Source organism: Pyxicephalus adspersus, chromosome 2 (genome assembly GCF_032062135.1).
Source record: "Pyxicephalus adspersus chromosome 2, UCB_Pads_2.0, whole genome shotgun sequence".
Classification (NCBI taxonomy): domain Eukaryota; kingdom Metazoa; phylum Chordata; class Amphibia; order Anura; family Pyxicephalidae; genus Pyxicephalus; species Pyxicephalus adspersus.
The window spans coordinates 118521356-118547910 of NC_092859.1; the positions used below are offsets into that span (position 1 = coordinate 118521356).

General features: G+C 37.9%; 1 protein-coding gene across 1 annotated transcript in view; it reads right to left on the minus strand.

Annotated features, from left to right (window-relative positions):
• Positions 1-26555, minus strand: part of NPTN (neuroplastin) — a 37612-nt gene that overhangs the window by 5782 nt on the left and 5275 nt on the right. The window contains exons 2-6 of the mRNA XM_072402129.1: positions 14970-15317; positions 9909-10080; positions 8903-9000; positions 7547-7680; positions 5345-5618 (exon numbers count right to left, since the gene is read on the minus strand). Coding sequence (XP_072258230.1) covers positions 5345-5618; positions 7547-7680; positions 8903-9000; positions 9909-10080; positions 14970-15317 — 1026 coding nt within the window. The remainder of the gene's footprint in view (positions 1-5344; positions 5619-7546; positions 7681-8902; positions 9001-9908; positions 10081-14969; positions 15318-26555) is intronic.

Genomic DNA, 26555 nt, shown 5'->3' on the forward strand with positions numbered 1-26555 from the left:
GGTCTTCCCTTACCAAGATACTACTCTACAATGTCTAGATTCTAAACTATTTCTGGAAGTTTGCTCTCTTCCTAGCACAATCTTGGAGTAAACAAAATACAAGAAACATGAAAATCCTTATTCCCCGCCAGACTTCAGCTACTAGGTCACACAGACCTGTACTATGTGCAGAGGCCAAATTTACTGCGTCCATATTTTTCTTGAATGATTAGCATTTTTTGCGTTTTTTTACTTCCCTAAAGCAGTAATGTCTATAAACACGTGACAAATTGAGGTATTTTCACTGAAGTCTTGAAGAAAAATTTGCAGCAGGATTCCACAAGGAGACTAGTGCACATGAAGCAAAAAGATGGAGAAAAATTACAGTCTTTAAAACGTGTGTTGGTGCCTGCATGAGCACAATCAGGGAGTAATGTGATCGTATGATCCCTATTACTTCCTCTCTACCTGCTGGCAGCGCATGAACAAATTCAACAGGTAGGCAAAAAAATATTATCTCTCAGGAAAATTAAATACAAAAAAAGAAAAAACAAAGCAAGAGTAGAAATAAAGAAAAAACCAAAAATAAAAAAAAACAAACTGTGCACAAACAGTCAACAAGCCTTTGTCCACAGACGTCTGGTAAACTAGCATAATGCATTTTGAAATGGGACAGATAAGTCAGACTGGGGAGGGCTACAGCGTGCTATATTAATGTACAGAAGAGCTACATTTACACAGAAGGCCTGATAGACATCAATCAATTCCCTAGACAGACACACGCACGCACAAATGCAAAACCAAACCATTCACTGGCAGGAAAACATGTTTCCCGGTAGGATTGAATTGAGGGTAAAAGTTGACATATGCCACACTATCCTGTCAGTGGTACTATATTACCTAGCAATGTGTATAGAAAACCCCCATTACCTCCTCACCTACTATTCATATCACTTCAGGAACATTCTCTAGCTCCATCTAGTGATGCCTCACTGACTCCGCTACACCAGAAACCCCAGGGGAAAAAAATGAAACTGTCCTATATCAAACCATTTTTTACAATTTACTTAAAAAAAAAAAAATTTTTTTTTTGCATGAAGCAAAGATTTAAAAATAGTATTTTTAGAATAGACACTATACCACAGAAACTGGCACTCTAAAATCTATTAAAACAGGCAGCACATTAACGAATACCTAACCTTCAAATTCTAAAATTTATATAGAGCCATATTGAGGACTATATTTTTCTCCACAACCATCAAAAGAAGTGCAGACTGGAGACACAGGTTTGTTTTTTTTCCCAAGTGGTATCTGTGAGGTATCAATTCTTTTTAAAAATGCAGGTAAACTGGAAGATAAAAATGAGCCCTTAGAGAAAAGGATCTGGACTATGGGTACGACACACATTATTGTTTACTTTCCAATATTACCAGACCTCCCTTAGTTCGCAGTTGATATGAATTACACATCGAGCATATTTGTTATTTGACTGCCTACCTACAAAGCTCAATCCACAAAGGGATTATATTTAGGCATACAGCTTTTGGAACACTGCAACAAAGTAAACAGTTTGCTTTGGTCTACAGGTAATTTAAAAAAAGTAAACGTCTAATCGGCCCGTTTCATGTTTTCCACCTAAATGAATTTTAATCTACCCGTATGTACAGATAACAGACTGTGCACTCTAATGCAGCTTCATAGAAACCTGTAAAATTAAAATCGATAGGACAACAAATCCTATTCTTTTAAACAAGATAATATGCTAACCTTCCAACTGACTTTTGCATTAAAGAAAATAACTAGCTAACTTGGCAAGAACTGGAAATTAGTAATTTGTGTTTTTATCAGAATGTTGAACAAGAATCCTTAAGCTCCCTCTGAAGATTGTGCTTCCAGAAAGGTCTTCATCATGGATAAAGACGGCAGTGAGAATTACTCATTCCAGAGTAGAAACTTGCCATGTCTAATGGAGTCATTAAGGAATTAAGCCAGGAACATTTTTTAAAATATTTGCCAAAAAGTGCACAGCTACATTCATTGTTCAAGTTTTGGTGATTTTGCACTTCTTTTCTGCTTTTTTTATTGACCCAGTACCATAACAAAGACATAACAGGCCAAGAACCCACCTAGAGTGAGAAAATTGGGAAAGGGGCAGGCTGTGAGTAAGGGAGATTACAAAATAATAAAAAAAAAAAAACCTGCTTTTTTTGTTTAATTAAACATAGTGAAGGGTAAACAAACAAGAAAAACAAAACTGAAAATTAGTTGTGAAGGTGGATGAGGGGAAATTCCAAGTGTTAACATCATGGGCTTGAGCAATCCCAACAACGGAAGCGAGATTAGACAAACTGGAAAAGCATGCAAAACTCGCACTTACCACCATAATATTTAAGGTTTGATGCAATCGAAGGGGGAAAAAAAAAGTCACAGTAACCGACAAGAATCATTAGAGAAGCTGCCTCCCTGGATTCCCCCACCCAACCAACAAAGTAAAGAAAACTTAAAAAGAAAAAACACTTTGGGAGAAAAGAAATGGAGTGATCGATCCAGTCTGTGTTGCTGAGAAAGGAGGCAAGCAAAATGTGAAGCGGATAGGAAGCAATGGTGAAAGGAAGAGCAGGTTTATTCAGGCAGTGCCCAGGTGAACCAGCAGGATACACTGAACTGCCAGTAAAAGAGAATCCTTTTCCAATGGCAGACAGAGCTGCAGTGCATCATGCTGGAAATCTATGCTTGAAGGAGAATCCTAGCACGCACACCCATGCACACACCATATATTTCCATGTGAAAAACTGAAGAGTTCAGGCCTCTGGTTAATAAATGACAAAATTACTAGTTCATAAAAAAAGATGACTTGTATACCTTTTTGAACAGGGAACCAGAGGGGGGGAACATAAAGAGAAATAAATTGTAAACCTTCAAATTCCACCCAACAGTTCTGACTAGTTCTACCATTACATTAACAAAAAAAAAAATATTGTCCAAAATCTGCATTCTTTTGTATGCTAGGTCTGGGCTAATACAGCCAGTTTAGTAGCTTGTACAGTTGCTGAGATGGAAATGAAGGTAGTTTAAAGTGAAATGTTGAACTCTTTGACTCAATAAGTCACAGTCAAGTGACTAAACACCCACTGGAAATGTTGAAACAGGCAAAACTTCGACATTTCTCTCTGAACTTTGACATTCCCAGAGATGCATTGCTGAATGCATCTAAAATATTTGGGCTGCTGAAGCTGGAAGCAATGGCAAAGTTGTTTAAAAACCAAAGCATCTGTAGCTAAGCAAAATTTGAAACCAGTCAACTAAAACCTATAGAAAAATGCATGGGCGTATAAAAAGGATCATGTAAAGGGAAAGCTGAGCCAGAGAGAACACACCTCAGTTCATGCTCGAGTATGAAAAGCACTGCTGAATTTCTGGGGTGATGGGGAGGGAGCAAACTGGCCTTATTATGAAAGCAATGCTCATTTTTACATACTGCCAAAATCTTCTTTTAATTTTGGACTAGAGAGTAAAAACAAAAACTAAAAAAAAAACCCTACGGTATTTAGGTGAAACCTTTGTCAAACTCTTGCTGGAATTGAGAGAGGGAATATTATTCTACTGCTTCAAGTTGCCATATGACCATGCAGTCATTTCAACAGTGTGTTTCATGCCCACAGCAAGCTGGCACCAGGGCTCAGATATGTGTTTATACAAACCTCAGGACATAGAAAACATGACATTAAGGTGTTCCTGCAGAAAAGTGTTACTTAAAAGCATATAGGACACAAACTTACCAGATATACCACGTAAAGGGAAGAAATGTGTGAGTGACATTGTTAATCACATTGAACACATTCTTTCGAAATGATACACTGTTAGTATGGTTCAAATAGGGTTAGTGTTACATCTAAATTACCAGAGGTACACCTTTATAAAACGGCAGCATAGCCCATGCAAACCTTACATGTTTAAACCTACTCTACAAAAGGTTACCTTTGACTGCCATTGGCAACACCCAAACTCCCCTTTTCCCGGTGTGTACAGATTATATCTCTGTAAGGGTGTCACATGCCATCGTAGACGAATAGCTGGACACAGCTTTGGATTCTGATATCCATGAACTTGGGCACAAACATTAACTGCAACATTTAGACTCATATAACTTTCCATAGTTTTGTTAGAGGATAGAGGCATTGCAAAACAGATGATGCAAATGAAAACACAGGTTTACCTAAAAGGTATAATAGAACTGGTATAATCTGCATTATAAAGTAATTGTAATAAAGTAATTGATAACACAACATACAATTACTTTCCACTATGGTTGTAGAAGTCTTCTTTTATTGGGTAACAAAACATTGCTAGATAAAAAATATATGTGACAGCAAATTATAGTAAAATCATACAGCACTATACTATCACATGCAGTACATTATGGCAAAGTTGCACACATCTTTAAAATTCACTTTCAAATATAGCCAGGATATTTCCAAGATTTGAAGGTTCCAACCACCCCTGCATCTATGTGAAACTGGCAGCAACATAAATGCTTGTATACTAAAGAAACTAATTTACTGCTCAAGTAATATATACAGCTTAAAGGAATTAGCTGTAAATAGGGAAGATACTTTTTCTTCCACTGCTACTCTATTATTAGGTAATTGTGATTTAACCAATTTTGCTGTAAAAGAAAATATAGATTCCGTAATATAAGTAATCAGGCTTTAAAAGTCATAGTGGCATATGTACTGCACAAAGGAATCGGAAAAAGACAATGTATTAATCTGAGCAAAAATGCTCTATGGAAATATTTTCATTAGTTAAGTGATGCATAGGTAAAAATGTTGAAGCCTTGAATGGTTCAGGGACCGGACACGTGATCGTAATGAGCAGCATTTTTAAGTCATCATACATCACTTCTAAAACAGCACCTTTTCTTTTAATATTCATAGGATGCTGTGTGGAAGATGTAAACTGACTCTTAATTGATGTAAACCATATTAGGGTGAGAAGTGTCCTTCAGGACAGCAACAGCCGCATTCCCGTAGTTACAGCAGTGTTGGCATGCACTAAAAAAAATTTAAACCTGCTTTAATGCATGCTTCTATGTCTTTGAGTCTAACTCCTCACATTTCATAAAAGCTTATGAGAAATGCCAATACAATGTCAACAACTGTGACACATGATGAAAATAAAAAAATGCTATACACCCTTAGTGTAACATGTAGTCAAACATATATTTGATTCGGTTGTTACTAAACAATACTCTTGGTGTAGGTCAAACATGCAGTTCTGTCCGATGCCATTTCAATAACTTTTTGCCGTAGCATAAGATTAGACATATAATAAAATCCCACTTTGCCTTTTCCCCTTCTCTTACCATCTGGAACCTCGTCTGGTCTTTTGCGCTTCTCATACACAACAATGATGACCGCCAAGATGACAATTTCGGCTACAATGCCAAGGAAGGGCCACAATGGAGCCAATCGACTGCGTACTCTCAAGATGATGCGGCTTGTTGTGTTGCCTACTAAATTTGCAGCATTACATGTGTACACACCAGGGTCCTCGTTGATGTCCAGCTGTATTATTTTAAGCTCAGTGTAGTTTTCTTTGCTGGAGATAAATATGCGTCCACTATCATTATTTAGCATCTGCAAAATGTAAAAAAATATTTTATTGACCAGGTAATAGGAAGTAATATACAAGTCCATGCTAACTGGTCTGTGAATTTTGGGGTAATGCTAGCCAACTTCTGCCTGCTACTTGTATCTTGCCAGGACAGCAGCATAGCACCTCAGCACTAATAATCCAGGTCTTTTTTTTTTTTTTTTGCTCCCCTAGGAATGTATACACAAAGACGGCGCACAGTAACGGTGCAAATTGGAGATACACAAAGCTCACTACATGCTGGGCCTGATTTATTGGAGCTCCTTAAAACAGGCGAAGATAGACAAATATGGGAGAACCTGAGTGACCCAGAAAACCTGGAATGGTACTCGTTGGCAATGGTTTTCAGTCCTGAACCAGATCCCTTCCAGATTTGCTGGATCACCCAGGTTTACCCATGAAAGCTTATCTTCTCTAGTTTTTGAGAGCTTACTATAACATAAGGGGAGATCTTCTTGGTACACAGAGAGTAAACATAAGTTCAACAGACCAAGAAATGTTGTCTAGCAGATTAAAGGTGCGTACACACTTCCAATTTTTATCGTTCAAAACGAACGATCGATGGGGCAAAAAATCGTTCGTAAAAAAGTAACCAACGACGCCGACGAACGAGGAAAGTCGTTGGAAACGAACGACCGGACCGGCGGATCGGACGACGATCGTTGAACATCGTTCGTGTGTACGGTCGTTCGTTGATCGTCCATGGTCTGAGCATGCGTAATGAACGAACGTTCATTCACTTTCCTGTCGTGCACATAGTTCCTCTATCGCTCAAACGATCGTATCTATTGTGTGTACAATATCTACGAACGATCGTGTCGTTATCTCTATGTGCAGGATCGGTGCTATACGATCATTCGTAGATATCGTGCAGGATCGTTCGTCTTCCAACGATAATAATTGGAAGTGTGTACGTAGCTTAACAGTTTTAAAACTGCAGATAAAATTTAGAGTTTTCATACACATTTAAAATGTCATTCTGAAATCCCTCATAAGAAATACAGCTAATTGTGATGTTATGAGTTTTTTTTTTAAAAAAAACTGCTCACTGAAGCTTTCATGGTGCAATGCAGAGTTAAAAACAATAATGATATAACAATAAAAGTTGAAGTCCGAGTCCTGTGAACATTTTATACCAAACCTGACCTGGGTCATTGTGTTAATATTTAAATAAATGATTGAAACATGGGATGTGGGAAAATAAACTTACTGCTAGACATGCTACATACACTTCAGATCACATTTCTATTGACATGTGAAAAAGTAAAAAGCTAGAAATAATTAGGTCTATAGCCTGGTGCAGTCTCTAAGTTAGATAGCAGATTTAAAATAAAACAGAACAAAGGAATTTGTGTGATTTTACTGCAGCTAGAACCAGCATTATGCCCCCTACTCATATCCCTGTGCTCTAAGATGGATGAATGGCATTTAGTTTTAATTAAATGTTTTGTTACAACAGCTCTAATTCACACAGTGTCTCTTCTTTTATAGTTAAAACTTATGTGATTCCTCTCAGCACCACTTCCTAAGCTGTAACACGTATATAGACGCACTTTTTTTTTTTAGGGGGGGGAATCCTATTGCTGATCTATATACATTTACTGCAGATTTAAAATAAAGGTAATTTTTAACATGAAATTACAAGATTGGTTGTGTATATGCCTCCTATTTTACCCCTAAATATAGAATAGGGTATATTACAGGAATCTACTTTTTTTTACCCTTTAATGCTTTATTAAGAGATCATAAACGTTAAAAGATTTTCGACTGTTTTGAATACCATAGACAAATCGACACAGCATTCTTTTGAACTGGATCATCACATGCTAACAGTAAAAAACTAAAATGCAAACATCAGTTTTTTAGAGAAAGAAATACATTTCAGAGTCTTCATTTAGATTGTTGTACTTACATTTGGCACTTCATTTTCAAGCTTGTACCAAACCCAATCTGGGTGAGGGTATCCTACACATTTACAATATAAAATAGCGTCTTCTCCTTCATTTTTGTTCTCGCTCTTTTTATGTCCAGTGATTTCTGGAGCAGCTGGAAAATAAAAAAATAACAGTGAATATTCAGGATTAAATTTATGGATAATTTAGTTTCCATGATCCTTCACAACAGCCAACCAAGGAATTGCTCCTCCTACTTAAATGAGACATAAAAACATACAATGAGGTTTATAAGGCCCAGCGCTTGCTTAAATTCTCAGAGCTTTGTACGGAACCAACACATGATATGGGGTGGGATTTTGGCCTATACTCGAAAAATCATTGGAGTAATTGTAAATTTTCCCCCTTCAGGAGGCGTAATGAAAAGAGACCAGACATTTAGAGTGAAATTTCACAGGAAGAATACCTCCTGCACCATATGACATTTCAAAACAGTCTTCAGTAGGAAGGTTGGTTGAAAGTGGAATACCATGCTGTCATACAGCATATATTCAGGCAAGGAAAGGTAATTGATAGAAACCTAAATGCTCACCTACCCTTCTAAATATACCATACACAAGTTCAGCAGTTTTATGCATCTAGTTTTTAGAATAAAACCTTGGCAAAAGTCCTGATGGAGACTTCAAGGAATGCATTAACCCTCTAGGTTGGAAATTGGGGCTCTTTGTGTTAAGCAATTTTATACAATGCATTTTAATTAAGGAACTCTAAAAGTTTGTCAGAAATACTGAGAACTATTGGAAAATATATGGAAATGTTGGGTCAAACCCAGAGACTGAAGTACCTCTGGAGAGAATAGTATATGGTGGTCTAGAGACCACTCTGTCCCAGAACAGAGGAACTGCTATTTGAAGATTACTGCAATGACAAAAACATGACTCGAAAGGCAGCTGTTATAATGTAGTTTAAGAGACAAAAAAGGGACATATCTGGACTCATTGTTTTATTGGGATGTTTTTCCCAACATAATAAAAATACTGGCCAGTGTCAAGAATTTCCACAATTTGCAGACTCATCAGCCAAATCAAACTGTGAAAATGTTTACATACAAGCTGAATTTGATACAAAAGGAGCTCTCTGGAGGAATTACAGCACAGAAAGTCATCCAGGTAGGAAACAAAGAACAAGGGCAGCGTTTGGAACTTTAATATAAAATTTGGAAATTCTAAAGAGAGTCTTCCTTGAGGAACTCACTTGATCTCGCTGGATGGGTATGATAATAAGCATCACTCAAGTCTATGAACATTTGACCAAACTGCATTATTTGATTAATTTAGTTTTCATAACATGAAGTTACTTGTCTTTTGGATGAGTACCTTTCACTTCAATGGTTGCATTGACTGAAGGAGAACCGTTGGAAAAAGTAAATACACACAAATATTCCCCTGAATCATCAGCTTTAGGTTTGGCGATCCTATAACCAAAACAAGCACAAAAATATGATCAGTTGTAATACAGATATGGTTTATATCACAATAGATTAAAAGAAAATAAATGTAATACATCTCTGTAGCCAAAATTATGCAAAGAAGTTACAACAAACATATACACAATGCAGTAACAAAAAAAATGTCTGTAGTGCACATCAAAAGCAAACATGAATAAGTACAACAGTTTTAGGGATGGGCATATTTGGCAGTCACAGCCAACAGCTGTGCCAAAAGTTTCCCTTTAAAAGATGAACATTTAGAATGTTTTTTTTTTTCCCACACTGTCACATGAACATGCAATCCTGCTTGCCAAGTCCATATTGTGTGGTCTGACTTGTTCTGCAGCCTGGCTAAAATCTTTGAACAGTGCACCTATTCTTCATTATGCATTGCACCATTGAGAGCTTCTACAGCAAGAAAATACAAAGAAATTATACCCAAAGAGGAATAGCAATCCCACACATTACAAGGTCTAACTTATGAGAAAAATCCATCATAAAAGATCCTTTTAGTTTATAAATGTACATACTCATATTGACCAGATTTACCGAAACAATTGCATTGATATTCACACCAAATCTACCAATTAACCACGTGTTCTGTATTTTATTTGCTTTCTACTGATTTTGAGTCATTAAACAGATGACTGATGATTAAATAACCACATCCCCCAGAACATTACTGGTCATCAGGTAAAATAACCCCCTTAGAGCTAGGCTAAAAGATAACTGATCTGATCATTGTTCAATAAGCTCCTAGCAATCACTGAAGGAACCCTGATTGAGAAATACCAATTTGGACAGTCTAACTGCTTAGCTTGTTCAGCTTAGGCTTGCCCATCCACATATCTATACTCAAACTGAAACATCCCCTACGCCCATCAAATGCTTACTTATATTCCATGATGGATGAATCTTTTTTCCTAGAGTCCGCTATCTCCACTCCATTCTTAGTCCAGTAGGTGACATTAACCGACCCAAGGCTTCCATTTTGGGTGAGGTTACACTGTAAGAAAATGGGGCCAGTCTTTATGAAAACATCTTCACTGGCATTGATAGATGGCCCTAAAAAGAGTAATGCATCAGTAGTAATGAGTAATGCTATTATTCACAAGCAAATAGTTAATAATATGCTGTGCATGGTAAATAACATTCATTCACATAAATATATATATATTACCATTTTCCAAAGTACACATTTAAAATAACACGCAACACATAAACGACACTGACAAACATGTAATGGAGACACATATGTCAAAAGACAACATAGAACAATATACAACCAAGTCTCCAAAATTCAAAGCTCATACACTCAAATTTACTCTTCTTATGCGGAATATTAGTTCTGTAGATTTGAAGGCTTTACCATTAAACAAACCAAAGTTTAAATGGTAGAAGCCTGAATATTTAAGATCAGCTGCATATTAGAAATGCTGTAGACAGGGCGGCAATTTTACTTGGCAAAATGCCATAAACCAAAACTTATAATTTATTAAAAGGTGCAAAAAAATGTAAAACATGTAATTACGGTTATTTATTAAAAACTGATTAAAGCTTGGTTAATTTCGTCACCTGCGTTCTCATAATGTATTTAAAGGCATTCTGTTCTTTTACCAAAACAAAAAACTGCTAATAGATTAAAGTGCAAACATTCAGGTTTCTATGCATGCTGTAACTTTCAATACCCCTACTTCCCTAAAACAAGGGCCATTCTGGCAGGCAATACTTTTAGCATTTCCAGGTTGTATTTTTGCCCCTTGCACAATTTGAATTGGCTAGCAAAGAAGCCCATCATAGTGAAAGACTCATAAGAGGTGTAATGTGTTTTTGGGGATTAGGGGAGGGGGCACCTAGTAAGTTCCCACACTACCCAGAAGTGACAGAAGGTTTCCTGGCATAATAGCCTTGCATTCCAGGGAAGCAGGCAGGGGGTACTGCAAAGTTGCTGGGGGAATGTGTAGGCATCTCTGTCTGCACTTTAAACCCATCAGCAATTTTTGGTTTTGTCAAATTGACAGTATAAACTGTACAGGTATGTACAACCCTAAAAATTGCAATATATGCATTTATTATTTTTTTTTGGAATGCTTCTTTGCATTGACCTCTCATTCCTGCCATTATTGCACAAAACTAAAAAAAATACCTAATGTTGAATTTACATTTGCTATATTGTTTAACATTTAAAATGTCCAATCACTGGACATGCTGACTTCTGTGCTCTATGTGAATGCAGTGCTCCAGCTTTTCTGGGCGCTACTGTCATAATGCAGCTTTTTCAGATGAAAACAGACACATCTTTAAAACAAGTGTAAACTCGTATTTTAAAATACATGGCAAACAGAAGTTTACAAAATAGAGATCAGCGTCTTCACAGATTTATAATGGCAGGTAAATTTCTGTGCTATGCAAATTCTGAATGTCTACATGAAAATGATCAGAATGTATTCAGTGTACGGGTGTAAGGTAAAAAAAGTATCTTTGAAAAAACTCATTTAACGCCAATTTTAGGGAAACGGACTTGTTTTAGATTATTGCCACAGATGTTGTAGGAAAAGAATTGGAAACCCAAATATTTGTTGCAGTACTTTTCATCAATGTGTTTTGTGTTAGGCACACCTGAAATCTATCACAGGGCATCACAACAAGTAGTGGTGTGTTACAGTATTCTGTATTGTATAGTTGTTGGCTTAGTGTGTTGGGTTCCAAATAATGATGAATAAAAATGAACGCTCTAAAGTTCTTGCATTGCAATGGCCCTTACCATCACCCTGAACTTCGAAAAATGAAGTCTTCCACTGGTGACCTCTTCTAAAAAATACTAGTTTCGAAGTACTGATCCAGAACAACAAATAATGATTAATACCTACCACAAACATCTAGCTTAGGTGGGTAGACAAAAACTGCCTACATTTAATTTCCCTCTAGGTCAAATTTGATTGAACTGAGAAACCATTCAGTGTTTATAGGTTCCTTAAGAAAAAGTGTCTCCATACAAAAACAGTCCTAATAATCCTATGAAACCTTCATGTGTTTATATCTACAAACCTAATTTACCTCATTTTACCATTTCAGCGTTACATGTAGTACAGGTTAACTGCCCTATTTTTGAAAAGAGTTTGATATCTCCATTTGGCTGTATGTTGCATTGAGTAAAAGTAAATAGTTACTATGCAAAACCTGACACTGGCCCAATGTGATCATTGCTTGCAACAATCCCATTTTCCTAAAGGGGGAACAAAAAAGCACTTTTAGTTTTAGTAGCACCAGTGACAAAAAAAGCAACTTTTTGACAAACTCCCTGTACAAAAAGCACCATCTATTTTCTATACTGAAAATAAAACAAATGATTAACTACACATGCACCATATTCATCTCATCAGATCTAAGGCTGGACAGATGTCTTCTTACTACTGGTTCTAGGTGACCCATGCTCCCGAAGACCTGGGGTCCAACTTTACATACCAATGGGAAAAAAGAGCCCTTCAGGCGTATAGATATCAGCCAGGCACTTTGTGGTGATTACTGTTCACTTGATCTTATTTATATATTCAAGTTCTATCACCATTTATATTCCTGCCCCTAGGAAAAGCAGTTTGACATAAAAAAAAAAAAAAACTAAAAACAAAATTAAATACACAAAATAAAGCCAGGTTTAGGTGGAAACCAAATATTTTACCATCATGTATTTAGGAAGGTAACCAGGGGTACCTGAACTAAAACAAACTACATACCCCTCTAGTTACTGGGTTTTACTAAGGTGCACCAGCAAAGCATAGGGCAGCACTGGGCGTGCTAATTGTAAACTACACATCTGAGCAGACTGATGTGACTTGTATGTCATCAGATAAAAATTAGAAGCCCAATGGCAACAAATGTTTAACTGCTTTCTGACTGAAAAAACACTGCAACATCCATTTAGTCTAGGTACATATGGCACCCTACAAATATTTGAGGGATATTCAGAATACTGGATATGCCATTGGTTGGGTAACTTAATAAGAAGCATATATTTGGTTTATAACTTGATAGGAGGGCAGCCATAAGATATAGCACATGGACTATTGTTCGGATCAAATATGAAAGCTGTGTGCCACTACAAGGTGACAATCTTTCATCATCGTTTTACATTTAGAAATGTGCCAAGCCAGCTCTTCCACACATGCACAGCCACCCAAGGGAAAGGTGGGGGTTTGTACAAGACACTCCACTAAAGGTACAGTATGTAACATTTGCTTTATTCTCAAAGATATATGGGCACAAATTAAATGCACTGCCTGCAGAACACAGTGACAGGAAATTTAGCAAAAATGCTCTTCAAAATAAAACTAAGGAAAAAAGAAAAGAAAAAAACAGCACTTTCAGTGCAGAAGAGTGGCTTCAATTTTTATTGCCTGTCCTGTGTGAACTATGAACACTCTGTTTTGTAGTGCAATCTAATCCTCTGAAGGGGTGGACTTTGAGTCAAGCATTGGTGCATAGCAATTTACAATTTTTTTTTTATTTTTTATTAAATGCTTAAAAAGTGTGATGAATTTCAGCAGCCTGGCATTTTTTTTTCAATTATTTAAACACTATCTTTGCATACTGTAAACTGTAAACCACCAAAACATTTCATTAAAAAAAAAGTGTTATAGAAAACCACATATCCAAAAAAAAATTAATTGTGGTGGTTTTACTATGTGAAAGTTGGTAGCGCTCCAGAATGTAGAGAGAAGAGGGCATACAGAATAAATCAGCCTTACAAGGGAATATTTAAAGATCTTGGTATGTGTACACAAAGCTTGTAGCCAGGAGAGTGTACTTCGCCATCAGCTTCGGGCACAAGCCTCAGCCCTATTCATGCAAGAAGTGCTGGTGGTTGTCTGGCATACTGTGCTGCAGGATATAAACACAGAACAAGCTGCCAAGTCACAGAACAAGCTGCTTAATATTCTGGCCACTTGTTCCTGCAGCGTACTACATTCAGAGTTCAGCATTCACCTTTCTGCAGAGTGTGAGATGGAAAGGGAATACAATATGTCGCATTATAGCAGGAGGGGGAGGAAGACCTTCAATCAATTTAAAAACAGGAAAATTTGTCCTGTAGAAAAAAAAAAACAAAAAAAACAAAAGGCAAAAAGACACAGCTGTATTTCTTCATTTGCTTCTCAAACCATCCCAGCAGCTGAAGAATTTACATGAAAAGAACAATAGGCTTAGAATCTCATCACCAGAATGGTCACTGAATAAAACAATGAAGAGTCACCTAAGACTAGGTTTTAAATGAAATGTTGATACAGTGGTACCAAAACGCAGACCAATATTAAACTAAAACAATATGGGTTACATTAGAAGAGAAAAGAAAAAGATACGACAGACCCCAAGTACCGGTATCACTTACAGAACTCATTATAGGTATAACTAGACTGAAGATACACAGAACCACACCTGACAACATTTGAAATAGTCAAAAAAGACCAGCTTTAAAAACGACGACAGAACAAGGCAAGTTAGATGCTATACTCGATACCGATTCACAAAAACACAAGACACAGAAAACAGATGTACCGTCACTGGAACGTGGAAAATTTGAAGAGCTGCACCTCAGGCTAAAAGAAAGATGAGTTATATCTAGGATGTAAGACAATACACAAAAAAAATCTACAAAAACCATTGTAAAAGAAGAATGAAACCTGCAAAAGACAGATATACACAAAAATTGGAGTATGTTTGTCATGGCATCAAGATTCAACTTCTTCTTTGATTCCTAAAACAAGAAAGTAGCGGTTGAAGGAAGCTTCTAGGGCTACGTATGGTGGAAGAACCAAAGGGTCAAAAAAGACGAGACAACAAGATGGTTTACCAAGGATCTCAGGTGGTGGGTTAGTGAGGAAAACGGGGCACACAAATTTTAACTAGATTTCATCTAGCTACTAAAAATCCACTACGATACGGGAGAAGGGTGGACTCACTCTGCAAGACGCTTACGGTGGCCTGGGCTCGGATCCAAGTTATGGATGGGTTTTGTCTCAGGTCATTCCGTCGGGCATCGTTGCTTGCCCGGCACTCATATGTGCCGGAATCTTCCAGTGTCAGACGTGTTATTCTCAGCACACTCACCCCATTTGAGCCATAGGCTGTATTTATGCTGACCCGGCGCTTCCTTGCACCGTCCCACAGCTGTTTGAAAGACTCAACCCGGTTGACTTCAGCATACCACCATTGGATCTCCGGTGTGGGGATCCCCGCCACATCACAGTAAAGTTCAAAGGCATCCCCTGTAAGTTTAGTTTCTGACATAGGCGACTTGACAAACCCAGCTATGGTTAGAGGGGTTTGCGGAGAGGCAGTGATAGACCATTGGGAAGAAAAGGACAAGGTGTAGAAAGAAAAAGAAAAGCAAATAAGAATGCATATAACAGAAAATATTAAAAAGAAAAAAAAAAAAAAGACAATTTTGCCTAAGATATACACCATTTTTTCAGCATGGACTGTAAGAAAAAAAAAAAAACACTTTATTTCAGTCCAGTTATCTTTCACACCCATCATACCTGTCCCACTGTCAAACAAAACCCACAAAACTATGTATATCTGGATATTTTCTTACCATTACAGGAATTGGGAAAATCTTTACAGTCCAATTAAAAAAAAAAAAAAAAAATGATACTCGACTATAAACAGACATCCGAAAATATTCCAAAATACAGATACTTCACTCCATCCAACAATCATTTCACACACTATGAAGTCACTTTCTAGATAATGTGCACAAGTATTGGGTAAAATGATTGCCAAACTGGGTGGAGTAATGCTGTGTTCTGCACTTTTATAAATCATGTATATTAAGTAATATTGTATTAGGCAACCAGAGTGAAACTTTGTAACACATTTTATTTGGTCTTAGGTGTGTGTGATAACCGTATTGGGATTTTTCAATCCACACACACATTTTACTTTATGAAATAATTATTTTCACATGTTCAAACAAAGGGCTTTATACAACACATTTCAAAAATGTGTTCACAATAAAATCCAACCAAACCCAAAATTAAACAAGGAAAATTTTGTAACACAATCATATTAATTTGCTTACATTATAAGCATTACTTTTGGACGCAAACAATTAAAAAAATCCATTGTGTAGCTATCCACACCAGCCACACCACCATGTAGGAACGCTGTGGAATGTCGTTTGGTCAGCCAAATAGTTACATCTGATTGACCACACAACATTTAGAAAGAAGAGGAAATATCTGTGGTGCCGTATGCAGCACATTTGACATGCTGTTAATCACTATGCTTCTGTAGACTATTTTCAAGACTTTGCCCCTTGTTCAATTTTCAGAATAGTGAGACTTGGGTATTGTTAGATACAAGGCCGGGATCGTACTGAGAATTTGAAGGTCCTTCTATCGCTTGCTCAGATGTTGCCCAGTTAGAAGAGCCAACATCTTCAGGCATGAAGCTGATAAATTACAAATAGTAAAGGTGGGATGTCTTGGGTGGGAATCTAGTATAGGTGAACTTTTAAACAATAATAAATCCCCTTTAAATGTGACTGTATTGAAATAGTTATTTTTATGAAATAAAGCAACTTAACTTACACATATGGTTGTCAAATGAAAATATACATTATTACAGGGTTTTAAGATGCATGTAGCAATTTATATGTTCAGAGCTCAAACTTCACTGCATGCTTGGAATATTAGTGCTTTAAAATGAAAATGTTTAACAAATGCAGACTATCAGGGGAAAAAAACGTGTATGTCATAAGTACAGACATTCAAATAACTGGAAGGTACATTGTCAGAGATGAGAATTCTGGAACAAATGTAATAGGGGAAGCATGTCATCTATACACTATAATAAAATGAGCACATAAATCTATCATACAGCAATATGCTCCCAGAATATATATCCTTTAACAGTACAGAACACAGCCTGTGCAGTCTCTCCCCAGCACTGATACCTGGACTGAAGCCCTTCCCCCACAAGACTTCCCATTCCTGATCCCCCCACCCTGCATTGCAGCATCCTCTGCAGCTGCCTGCTACCACCTTCTGTAGATTAGTTGCGCATGCAGGCACAACCCCACTGATGCCTTGATTGCTGAGCTGTAATCCGCTAATGAAGGGCTGGCATTGAAAGAGTGATCATGCACCACACTTATTTAGCAAAGAGCAGCCCTGACACACACACAAACAACAATTATGTTAAAACTGCACAACACTGACACACATAAGCAAACATTTTACAAAGAGTAAAGTGCCAAGTGCAATTTTGTTATTGGTAAAATATAAACTGCAAATTGGGTGTGCCACCTCTTATGCTGCCAATAGCAACCAGATATGTTTAACTATGGAGATGCCAGCTAAGCCCCACTGGCACGGTATCATTATTCATAAAGCTGAAGCATGTAAAAACAAAGATAGTAATAGCCAACATTCCAACACACACTACCTGTTTACTTTATGTTGCGATGATATTTTTAGAACATGTCTGTGGGCTGCTTAAAAGATTATTAGCTTGTCAAAACCCATTGTTTCCATAGCAACCATCTTAAGTATTGCTCAAGGTGTCCTATTTCTCCTTTTTTATTACTGCAAATCAAAGAACTCATTTTTACAATGGATTGTATTCATTTTTAATGTTGCAATTATGTATATGGGCTTGTCTTACAATATTTACTCTGTTGTTTGTACACACAGAAAGATGCCACCTTCCCACATTCTGCCTAATTGAGGGGATGACACTGTGCTGCCGAGCTTATATTTAATGATTTCTCTAAAAAGCTGCAGGGGACAGAAATCTGAGAAGGATCTGAAGTGATATTTCCGACAGATTTGAAGTATATCGTACCTCTGTTACCATGCAGTCTAGCTCCAGCTGAATCACATTGCTAGCTGTTTTCTGTCACACATTTCATGAGCAGCCAAACCTCAGAGACCATTTACCACGAACGATCATTTCACACGGTGAGCCATGGCAATCTGCATCATTTTTTGAATGTGGCTGGCGCAAATTGCGTCATGTTTCCCAAATGCAACTCAAGTCAATTTTGACCCAGTGGTTGCCCAAAGATTTATGTCGCAGCCAAAGCCAAATCCAGTTACCCGCAGTGTGGTTTACCAACCCCGGGAACTGCAAAAAAATGTTGCGTTGGACCCATATTGGGCCAAATGTGGTACATTGGTCGATAACCAGGAACATCTGGCACTGCACTGAAACAAATACCTGATGTAACCTTAAAATATGTTGCAGTAAATTGCTGAAACACAGTGCTATATATGCATTTCTATGTTCTGGTCCATTTAAAGAAATGGATAGCAGCGCAGGCAATCATGGATTTTTTGATTTAACTATGTAACTGTAACCCTAATGTGTTACATTTCCTCCTTTAGGACTTTAAAATATATTTAATGTTGCCACGAAAACATTTCAGACATTGAGGAAAGAGTAATTCATTACCTCCTGCATGTGGGACAAATGAAAATCTCCTGGGCCATTTATACCCATGATGCACCACTAAAATAATTAGTGTTTGGGACTAGTTTTATCATTTTAAAATATCCATTGTAAGTTGTTCTCTTTGGTTAAACAGAAGCGTTGGAGCCCATCTCGTGTTTTTTTGTTTGTTTTTTTGCAGTCTTTCTGTTTTTCTGACATCTATAACCTGTAGTAAGAAAAGCAGGACATGCCATGTGGTGTTATATGCACACAGGTTCCAACCCTTAGGCTACACACACATGCAATGGTTCTTGTCTGCTCAGGGCTGATATCGGACAAGAATCTTGCGCGTGTACAGCGCTCGTCTTCGGAACGACCACCCTGGCAGATCCACGGGCTATTGATGACGAACTTTTATAATGGAAGAGGAAGAGAGCGCAGCGGGGTGTCGCTCCATCATTCATCACCCTACCATCTCCCCAACGTAGAACGGTGCTTATGTACAGTGCTCGTTCATGCATCGTGTGTGTAAAGTATTGATTTTCACCTGTCCCCTCTGTAAATGGCTGTATTACTTATTGTTCCTACCAGTAAGTCAGTAATTCCAGAACTTACTTGAACAAGCCAAGCTGTTCGACAATGGTTTAAGACAAATCTTGTACCACCGACAATGGCTTCAGTCTGAGTGCGGCCACTTTCCCCCTCCAGTAAAGAACAGCAAGTGTAGCCATCCTAAATCAGGAAGTGTGTTATTTTCTGGATTACTAGGTAAACATAAGGTGGAAAAAATGAACGCACCCATCCCCAACTTAGGACCAGCAAGTTGATAATCATTACATTTTTGTTCTCTGGTTTAGATATGCTTTAACCACTATAAAAAGCTGAAAAACAGTTTTACCTGGAGTAACCTTTATAGAGTCTGTACTCATGCAGTGGTCAGTGGATACAAACTGTTAAACTAATGAAAAGAGGAAAATGGGCAAAAATGTTACTATTTTGCCTTTCTTTTGAATCCTCCTGCTAGAGGTCTGTCTCGGCTCCAGAAGCTGTAGCTGTTGGATTGAGGGTAAGTGTTTACCTTTTGAATACTAAAAGTCAAAAGTTACATTAAATTTGCAAATCTGATAAATAAAATATTACATATAGCTAAAAGGGAAAAAAAAAAACATTTTAGGTGTATTGGTTCCTGCTACTACCATCCAATTAGGTCACTTAGTTCAGCTGTTAGGCAAACAAACCAATGGCAAATTCATGTTCCACCTTCCACAAAGCCAATTATATCTGCTACACTATATCTGATTTGCTGACCATCTGGCCATATATGATTGCATACCTAAGGCTACGTAACACACTTGCAATGGTTCTCGTCTCGGCCGAGAATCTGGCGTGTACAGCACCCGTTGTCCATATCACCCTGCTGGCAGATCCACAAACGATGGACGATCTTAATGAAAGTAAAGGGGGGGAGCGCGCAGCAGGATGCCTCTCCATCGTTCTCCCCCCTCCCCTCTCCATAGTACAGAACGGTGCTGTATGTACAGCACCCATTCATGCATCGTGCAGTAGTTTGTCATTGGAAAAGATCATGAAAGATCCTTTCCAACGACAATTATTGCACGTGTGTATGCAGTCTAACAGATGAAACAAAGTTTAATCTTGTAATAGTGATAAATATTCATTAAACAAGATTCCGACATATTTGACCCTTTCCCTACCAATGACATGTTCCACTGGAAAACACCTCAGCAGAAATAAAGAAATAGTGCAACACTAGAGGATACAATATTAGCCCTGTTCAGATTACATAGTGGAGATCTCTAATCCAAGTCTAGATTCTAAAGCCCCATATGGACATCAGACATATGTCAGATTACTGTTGCTGGAAACCATCTAGAAATCTACAAACTTGTGGTAAAAGGCTATATTATAGACAATGTAAGATGTGAGAAGAGAAAATACTTAAGTGAAGTAAATGGAAAGGAGTATAAGGTGGGAAGTGTGCATGGTACTGAAAGACGAAAGTAGAAGGAAGATTGTGCGATGGCACCGAGAGTCCTGGTTCTACAGATATAAAGGTGGAGGTGATCTCACCGATGTAATGTTAGACTACATGTGTTCATTTCTTTGATCACCTATGCTTTGAGGGTTTGTCATCTTTGTGTTTTTTTTTTATTTTTTTTTTTTTTGAACAACACATGTAAAAGAGAAGAATGCAGGTACAGACAGGCTTTAGGCTATGTACACACGTGCATTATTTGTTGTTGTAAAGGATCCTTCACAATTCTTTCCAACAACAAACAACTGCATGATGCATGAACAAGTGATGTACATACAGCACCATTCTACTTTATGGAGAGGGGCCCCTCTCCACTTCACTTGCATTACGATTGTTCGCAGTCCATTGTGCGTGGATCTGCCAGGAGGGTCATATGGACATCGGGCACTGTACACACGCAAGATTCTCATCCGATATCAGCCCTGAGCCGCTTATCGGACGAGAACCATTGCACGTGTATACCTAGCCTTAGCTATATTATTGACCTGTATAATGTAAATAAACAAACTTGTTTCAATGCATAGTACTGAAACCAAAAGAAGCAAGGCAACATGCAAAGGGAGGGCCAGCAAGCAGATTACGAAATTTCTTCATATAAGGTTTTTTTTCTTTTGAAAACAATAATCTTGTTTACCCTTCTTAAATTAAAACCTAACCAACATTTTAGATTTAAATATTGTATTTTTGGGTGCCCCCAGGGCTGCACTGCTAAATATAAAGTCCAGGTCAGATGGCTTAAATGACTTGATTCTCTTACCACGGCTCAGAGTCAAAGCCGTGCTCTTTCTAAGCGCTCAAAAAGTTAATAAAAGATCATGGATTTCTGGCAGCCAGCTGGAGGATGGATAATACCCTGTGTTTCACTTTCCAACCTCAGAATCCTGGCCAAGTGAACACAGAAGCTGGCACCTTGATTGTCCTTGAGATCGGAGATGGGGGTTGGGGTGCTTTTCTAATATGTGCTTATGAAAATTAATCTGAAAATCCAAGGCAACATTTGCTATATTTTTACCTGCTCTACATAAACAGTGCAGTGAATATTCAACGATTAATGCTAATTGCATAGGAGATGCAAAATTCTTAAATCTTGTAAAACAGGACATATGTTTGCTGGTACAAGATCACATATAAATAGTATACAGATTACAAAACAATAAATTAAAAAAAAAAACTATTTACATGGTATTAAAAAAGACATAATGTCTTACTTATTTACATATTACTTGTTACATATACTTGCGGAAGGTTAAAATAAACACTATTTATGCATAACAGATTTATGTGTATAGATAGAGCAGCCATTTTGATCCTCTGAATTTTCTGTTGACTGGAGCTCTGCAGCAATAACAATGTGATCTTGAGAATCAATAAGAATGGGAACAGGAAACAGCTACCTCTATGTTGTAATTTGGCAACGATGACATGCTCTGTCACTTCAAAGGTTGCAATAATAAATACAAGATTCATAAAGAAAATGGAAGGCTCTAAATCTGGAAAATGGGAGACCTACAGCCTTTTTGCCTAGATCAGGGGTGTCAAACTCTGGCCCCCATCGTCCTTTTTTTGACCCACAAAGGAATCCTAAATATGAACTGCTGCTGGCCCACCGCTGCATTGAAATAGCGCCGCTACTACAATTCCTGGCATCACGCGCGTCTACAGACCAGTGTGCTCTCTGCCTATGCGTGGCCACGCATTGGACTGTTTTATGGACACAATTATTGTAGTGGCGCTATTTCAATGAAGAGGGAGTTTCAGCGGCGGGCCACTCATAAGATTTAGCCCCGCATTGGCTGTGTCTGGCATTTCCAGCTCTCCCCCTCAGCTTTACTTTTCCTTGCTACTCCAAGGCATGAACTTGAATGGTTGAATTTTCATAGAAGAATATTGATATTAATATTGTTAGCCTGTGCAAAAAGGTTACCATTGAAATTTAACTCAGAAGCCTGCAAATAGAGAAAGGCATAAGATTTTTTCTTAAATAAAATTAAAGAAAAAGAATGTAATGCCTCTTTCTCCATTATAAGTTTGTTCCATAATGAATGTGAAGCAAAACCTCGTTTCCATATGAAAAGGGTTTATATCTAATGAGAAGGAAACATTTCCTCAATTTTTTCAAAAAAAAAGTCAAGGTTGGCCCGCATCTAAGTTTTTAATTTTGGCCCACTGTGTATTTGAGTTTGACACCCCTCACCTGGATCTACAGTATTAGATCTATGACGCTGCTGACTCTGAATGGTTACTCTCAAGAGATTTAATCTGACATTTAGTGGTCACTACTGTGCTGATCACCATTCATTTTGCTAGACGATGAAGAAAGTTCTGCCCCAAACAAGACTGCAGCAGGAAGAACAAATTTATTACTTCCCCCATTGGTTGTCATTTCTGCCTTCTTTCAGAACACAGTTTCTAAAGTTCAGCTCTTCTAACTTCTGTTCTCCACAGACATTTTTTTTCAGATGGGAGGAGAAGCTATAGGTGGGTGGTTAAAAAGTAGGCAAAACACCACACAAAAAATTTAGTGTTCCTAGTGTTTTGTTGCTGCAGGAACCCCTCTAATTCTCTGAGCTCTCTACAACCCTCCTAGACTTTGTTCCAACTTTAAAATGCCCAGCCCATTACTATTTCCCATTTTTTACTATATTTGTTTCAAGCCCCAACTATCCAGAGTCCCTGTATTGTGAACCAACATTAGGGTGGTTAATGAAAAGTGCTGGGTGGTAAGCCTGGCAAGAAAGCTGTTTTTTTACATGTATGTTGACTGATGGCGTGTATGCCAATCCAGTCCTGACATTTACAGATTTAACACCTATATTGATTATCAGGATTTTTCGACTCACTAGTTAATGATAAACCTAATGAAACTCATAAACCTGACTTCTCTGCTACTCAGACATTGAAGTTTAAAGAGAATCACTGTAAACATCAGTGTTTTTTTCCTTTTAGCAGCACAAAGCACAGGTGCCCTGCAATACAGGTCTGCAGCTAAGGTAAACTGAAATACTATTTAGCATGAATACTATTTAGCAAACTGAAATTCTTTTTAAACATTAAAGGGTTGGCCAAGGTTTTACTTCATATAGAATGGGAAAGGGAGAATAAGTGTGAATTTTGTAGATTTCTCCACAATGCCTGCAGCTATACAGGGAAGTTCTAGTTTCCACAGACGTTATTTTAAAATGCCTAAAAACATCCACACTGCAATTAGATGAGTTTTCAAGTATTTATAAAGGCATTTTGAAGATGCCCATTAACGACCCTCACGAACGACCCCCACACACAATCCCATGAGTTCCAACCTTTCTGTTTTATCAATTTGTGCTACAATAGCTCTGACCAGCCATGCTAGCTTTCCACCACATGAGTTTTGGGCTTCTATTACCCAGTCACTGGTTGTTCTTTCCTGAACTAGTTAGTTATAGAAGGTGTGTGTTTTATTACTACAGGTTAGTAGAGCCCACAAGATCTGCTGTTTTGGAGATGGTCTGACCGAGTCATCTAGCCATTGCAATCTGGCTTTTTTAAAAGTAACTCAGATCCCTATGGTTGCATTTTCTTAACACATCAGCTTTAGGAACAGAATATTCACTTGCTAATATACCCCTTGACAGGCACCAGTTGAAAGAATTCATGTATTCATAGATCAATGAGTGTATGGTAAAGTGAAACTAAACTAAACCCATCAATACTGGCCTGTTCCTGATTTGTCATGGGCACTACCATCTTCTACCTTCTTTTCTTCCGTATCTCAATCTTAAGCCATCTTGATTGGCCAGGCCAGGAAGACATAATTCCTGTGCAGGCGTTAAGGAGTTTATTTAGTCTTGGCACGCATGAGGGAAGCTGGGATTGCCCTGGCAACAAACATTGTTGCATATGGGCAGCAATAAGGCAAGTAAGTGATAGCAGAAAGGCTATCAACTCTCCCTTTCTGCAATAAATACCTTCCTGATCACCAAATTTCAAAGTGGGACTTTAGTCCAATTGAAAGTAGGGATCAAGGGAAGCAATAGCAATCACCATGTAAGGGAAGGAGAGATACTAACATACACCCTAAAGTAATATTCCTAAAGGGTATGGATGCAATAGGTCTAGTTATACTTCTTCCTGCACACTGACTCTGTGTTGTAACCAATCTTACAAACTTTGCTCTATTTTCTATTTGGACTACACAAAACCTTTCTTTTATAGAAACAATATAGTGAGCAAGCATTGTCCTTCTAGTACAGGTAGTGTGTTACTGGTTGGATTACCATTTAAAAAAAGAAAAAAGCAATTTATTAAATGTTTGCGGTTATATTAGATTAAGGAATTATGCAGGGCATAATGCATTAGTGAAAAACATAAATCAGCAAAAGTCTATACCTAAGTTTAGCCAAACTCTGCCCACTGCTCCATTCCACATGCTTCCAGAAAACTAACTAAGGATCTCCAACACCTATTTTACTTTATCCCTGCAAAGAAAAAAGTCATTAAGTTTGCCTCTCCAGCAGCCCAGGTCTCCTATCTACCCCCTGTCCCAGTGCCTTCAGCATCCAAGGCTCTATTCCCCCAGTGAACTGTTGTTGTGTTCTATGACACACTCAGCTACAGTGACAGGAGCAGCGCTGCCTTGGATGAAGAAGTCACAACTTGTGGCATCAGAAAAACGCTAAATTGTTGAATGCCAAAGTCAAGTGGCAGAGTTTGCAGTGCTCAATGGCTTTTACGCCAAGTAAATGATGGAATTAGGGAGATAACAATTGATTACCTGGTTGAGCATCCATTTACCATTGTATGGCCACCTTTACTCTCCAAATGTCCTTCCATTTTGTTTTCCATATTACTTAACAATAGGAAGAATTGGCACATTTGAAAATATACCACCATCTCCCCCTGTGGCATGGCACTAAATGCTGCCTTTCGTTTGCCAAAAATGTTCAGTTATCAACAACAACGACAAAAAAAAACATACATGAGCTGTTGCTGCTGACCACCTGTGCAAAACATTTGTCTTGCAGTTTCAAGGCTTCAATACTGTTGGTCACTGACTGCAAGTATGCAGGAAGAAAAGTCAAAACCATGGTTAGTGGCTCAAAAAAATATTAAAGCCAGGGACACAACCAACATTTGTAGAGAAATGAAGTATTTTTTTTAACAAATCTCCTTTAAATGCTAGGTATAGTTGAAAAAGTGTATAAGATTAGTCAACTTCTAGAAGAACTGTATATTGCATACATGTGATTCACTAACCCCTGCTGTGCTATGTGGCTGAATGGTATAAGTATGGCTATAAGTGTTTTAGCTGTAAGATTTGTAAAATATTGCTTGCATTATTGTGAGCTGACTATATCCACTTTCCAGTGACAGATCCCGTGGATGAATCAATGTCTACAGATTACAAGCAATTGTCATTACACTGGTGTACACCAACAATCCCCCTTAACAGTTTGAGCAATGTTCCTCACCCTTTTAAACATGAAGGGACCCTTAAAATAAAATAATTTCAGGACTTTAGGAACCCCTGCTTTAATTACTATACCCATGCCTCAATGCCTTCTACATAGTGGGAAGAATGTCACCCGTAGTACAGATAGCCAAAAAGATCCTTGGTGTCAGAGGTAATTGACCTGAGGGACACAAATTGCTGATCAAGGGACCCCGAGCAACCTCTGGAGGAACCCTGGGATTTCATGGATCTCTGGTTGAGAAACCCTGGATTAGGGACTTGTTTCCTTTTAACCTAGCAGTCACATAACACACAGAGAAGGCAGATTCCTGGGAGTTCCACTATCAGTTTTATCCAGACCTTATAAAGCTTTTTAAAAATGAAATCCATGAATAAAATAAACGTTGAATGTTTTCCTTTTTAAGCCCTATAACACAGTACTATAGTAACTGAAGTGTACATTCTCGGTGCCAATTACATGCAAACCAAGAATTACTAGAAAAGGGGAAAAATGTTTTATGCAATACAAAAAAAGCTGTTGGCATGGAAACTCATCTCCTGTTAATTAAAAAAAATCTGACTTCCATATGACAATAAGCTTTTTTTGAAGCCAGAAGGGCAAAGTGG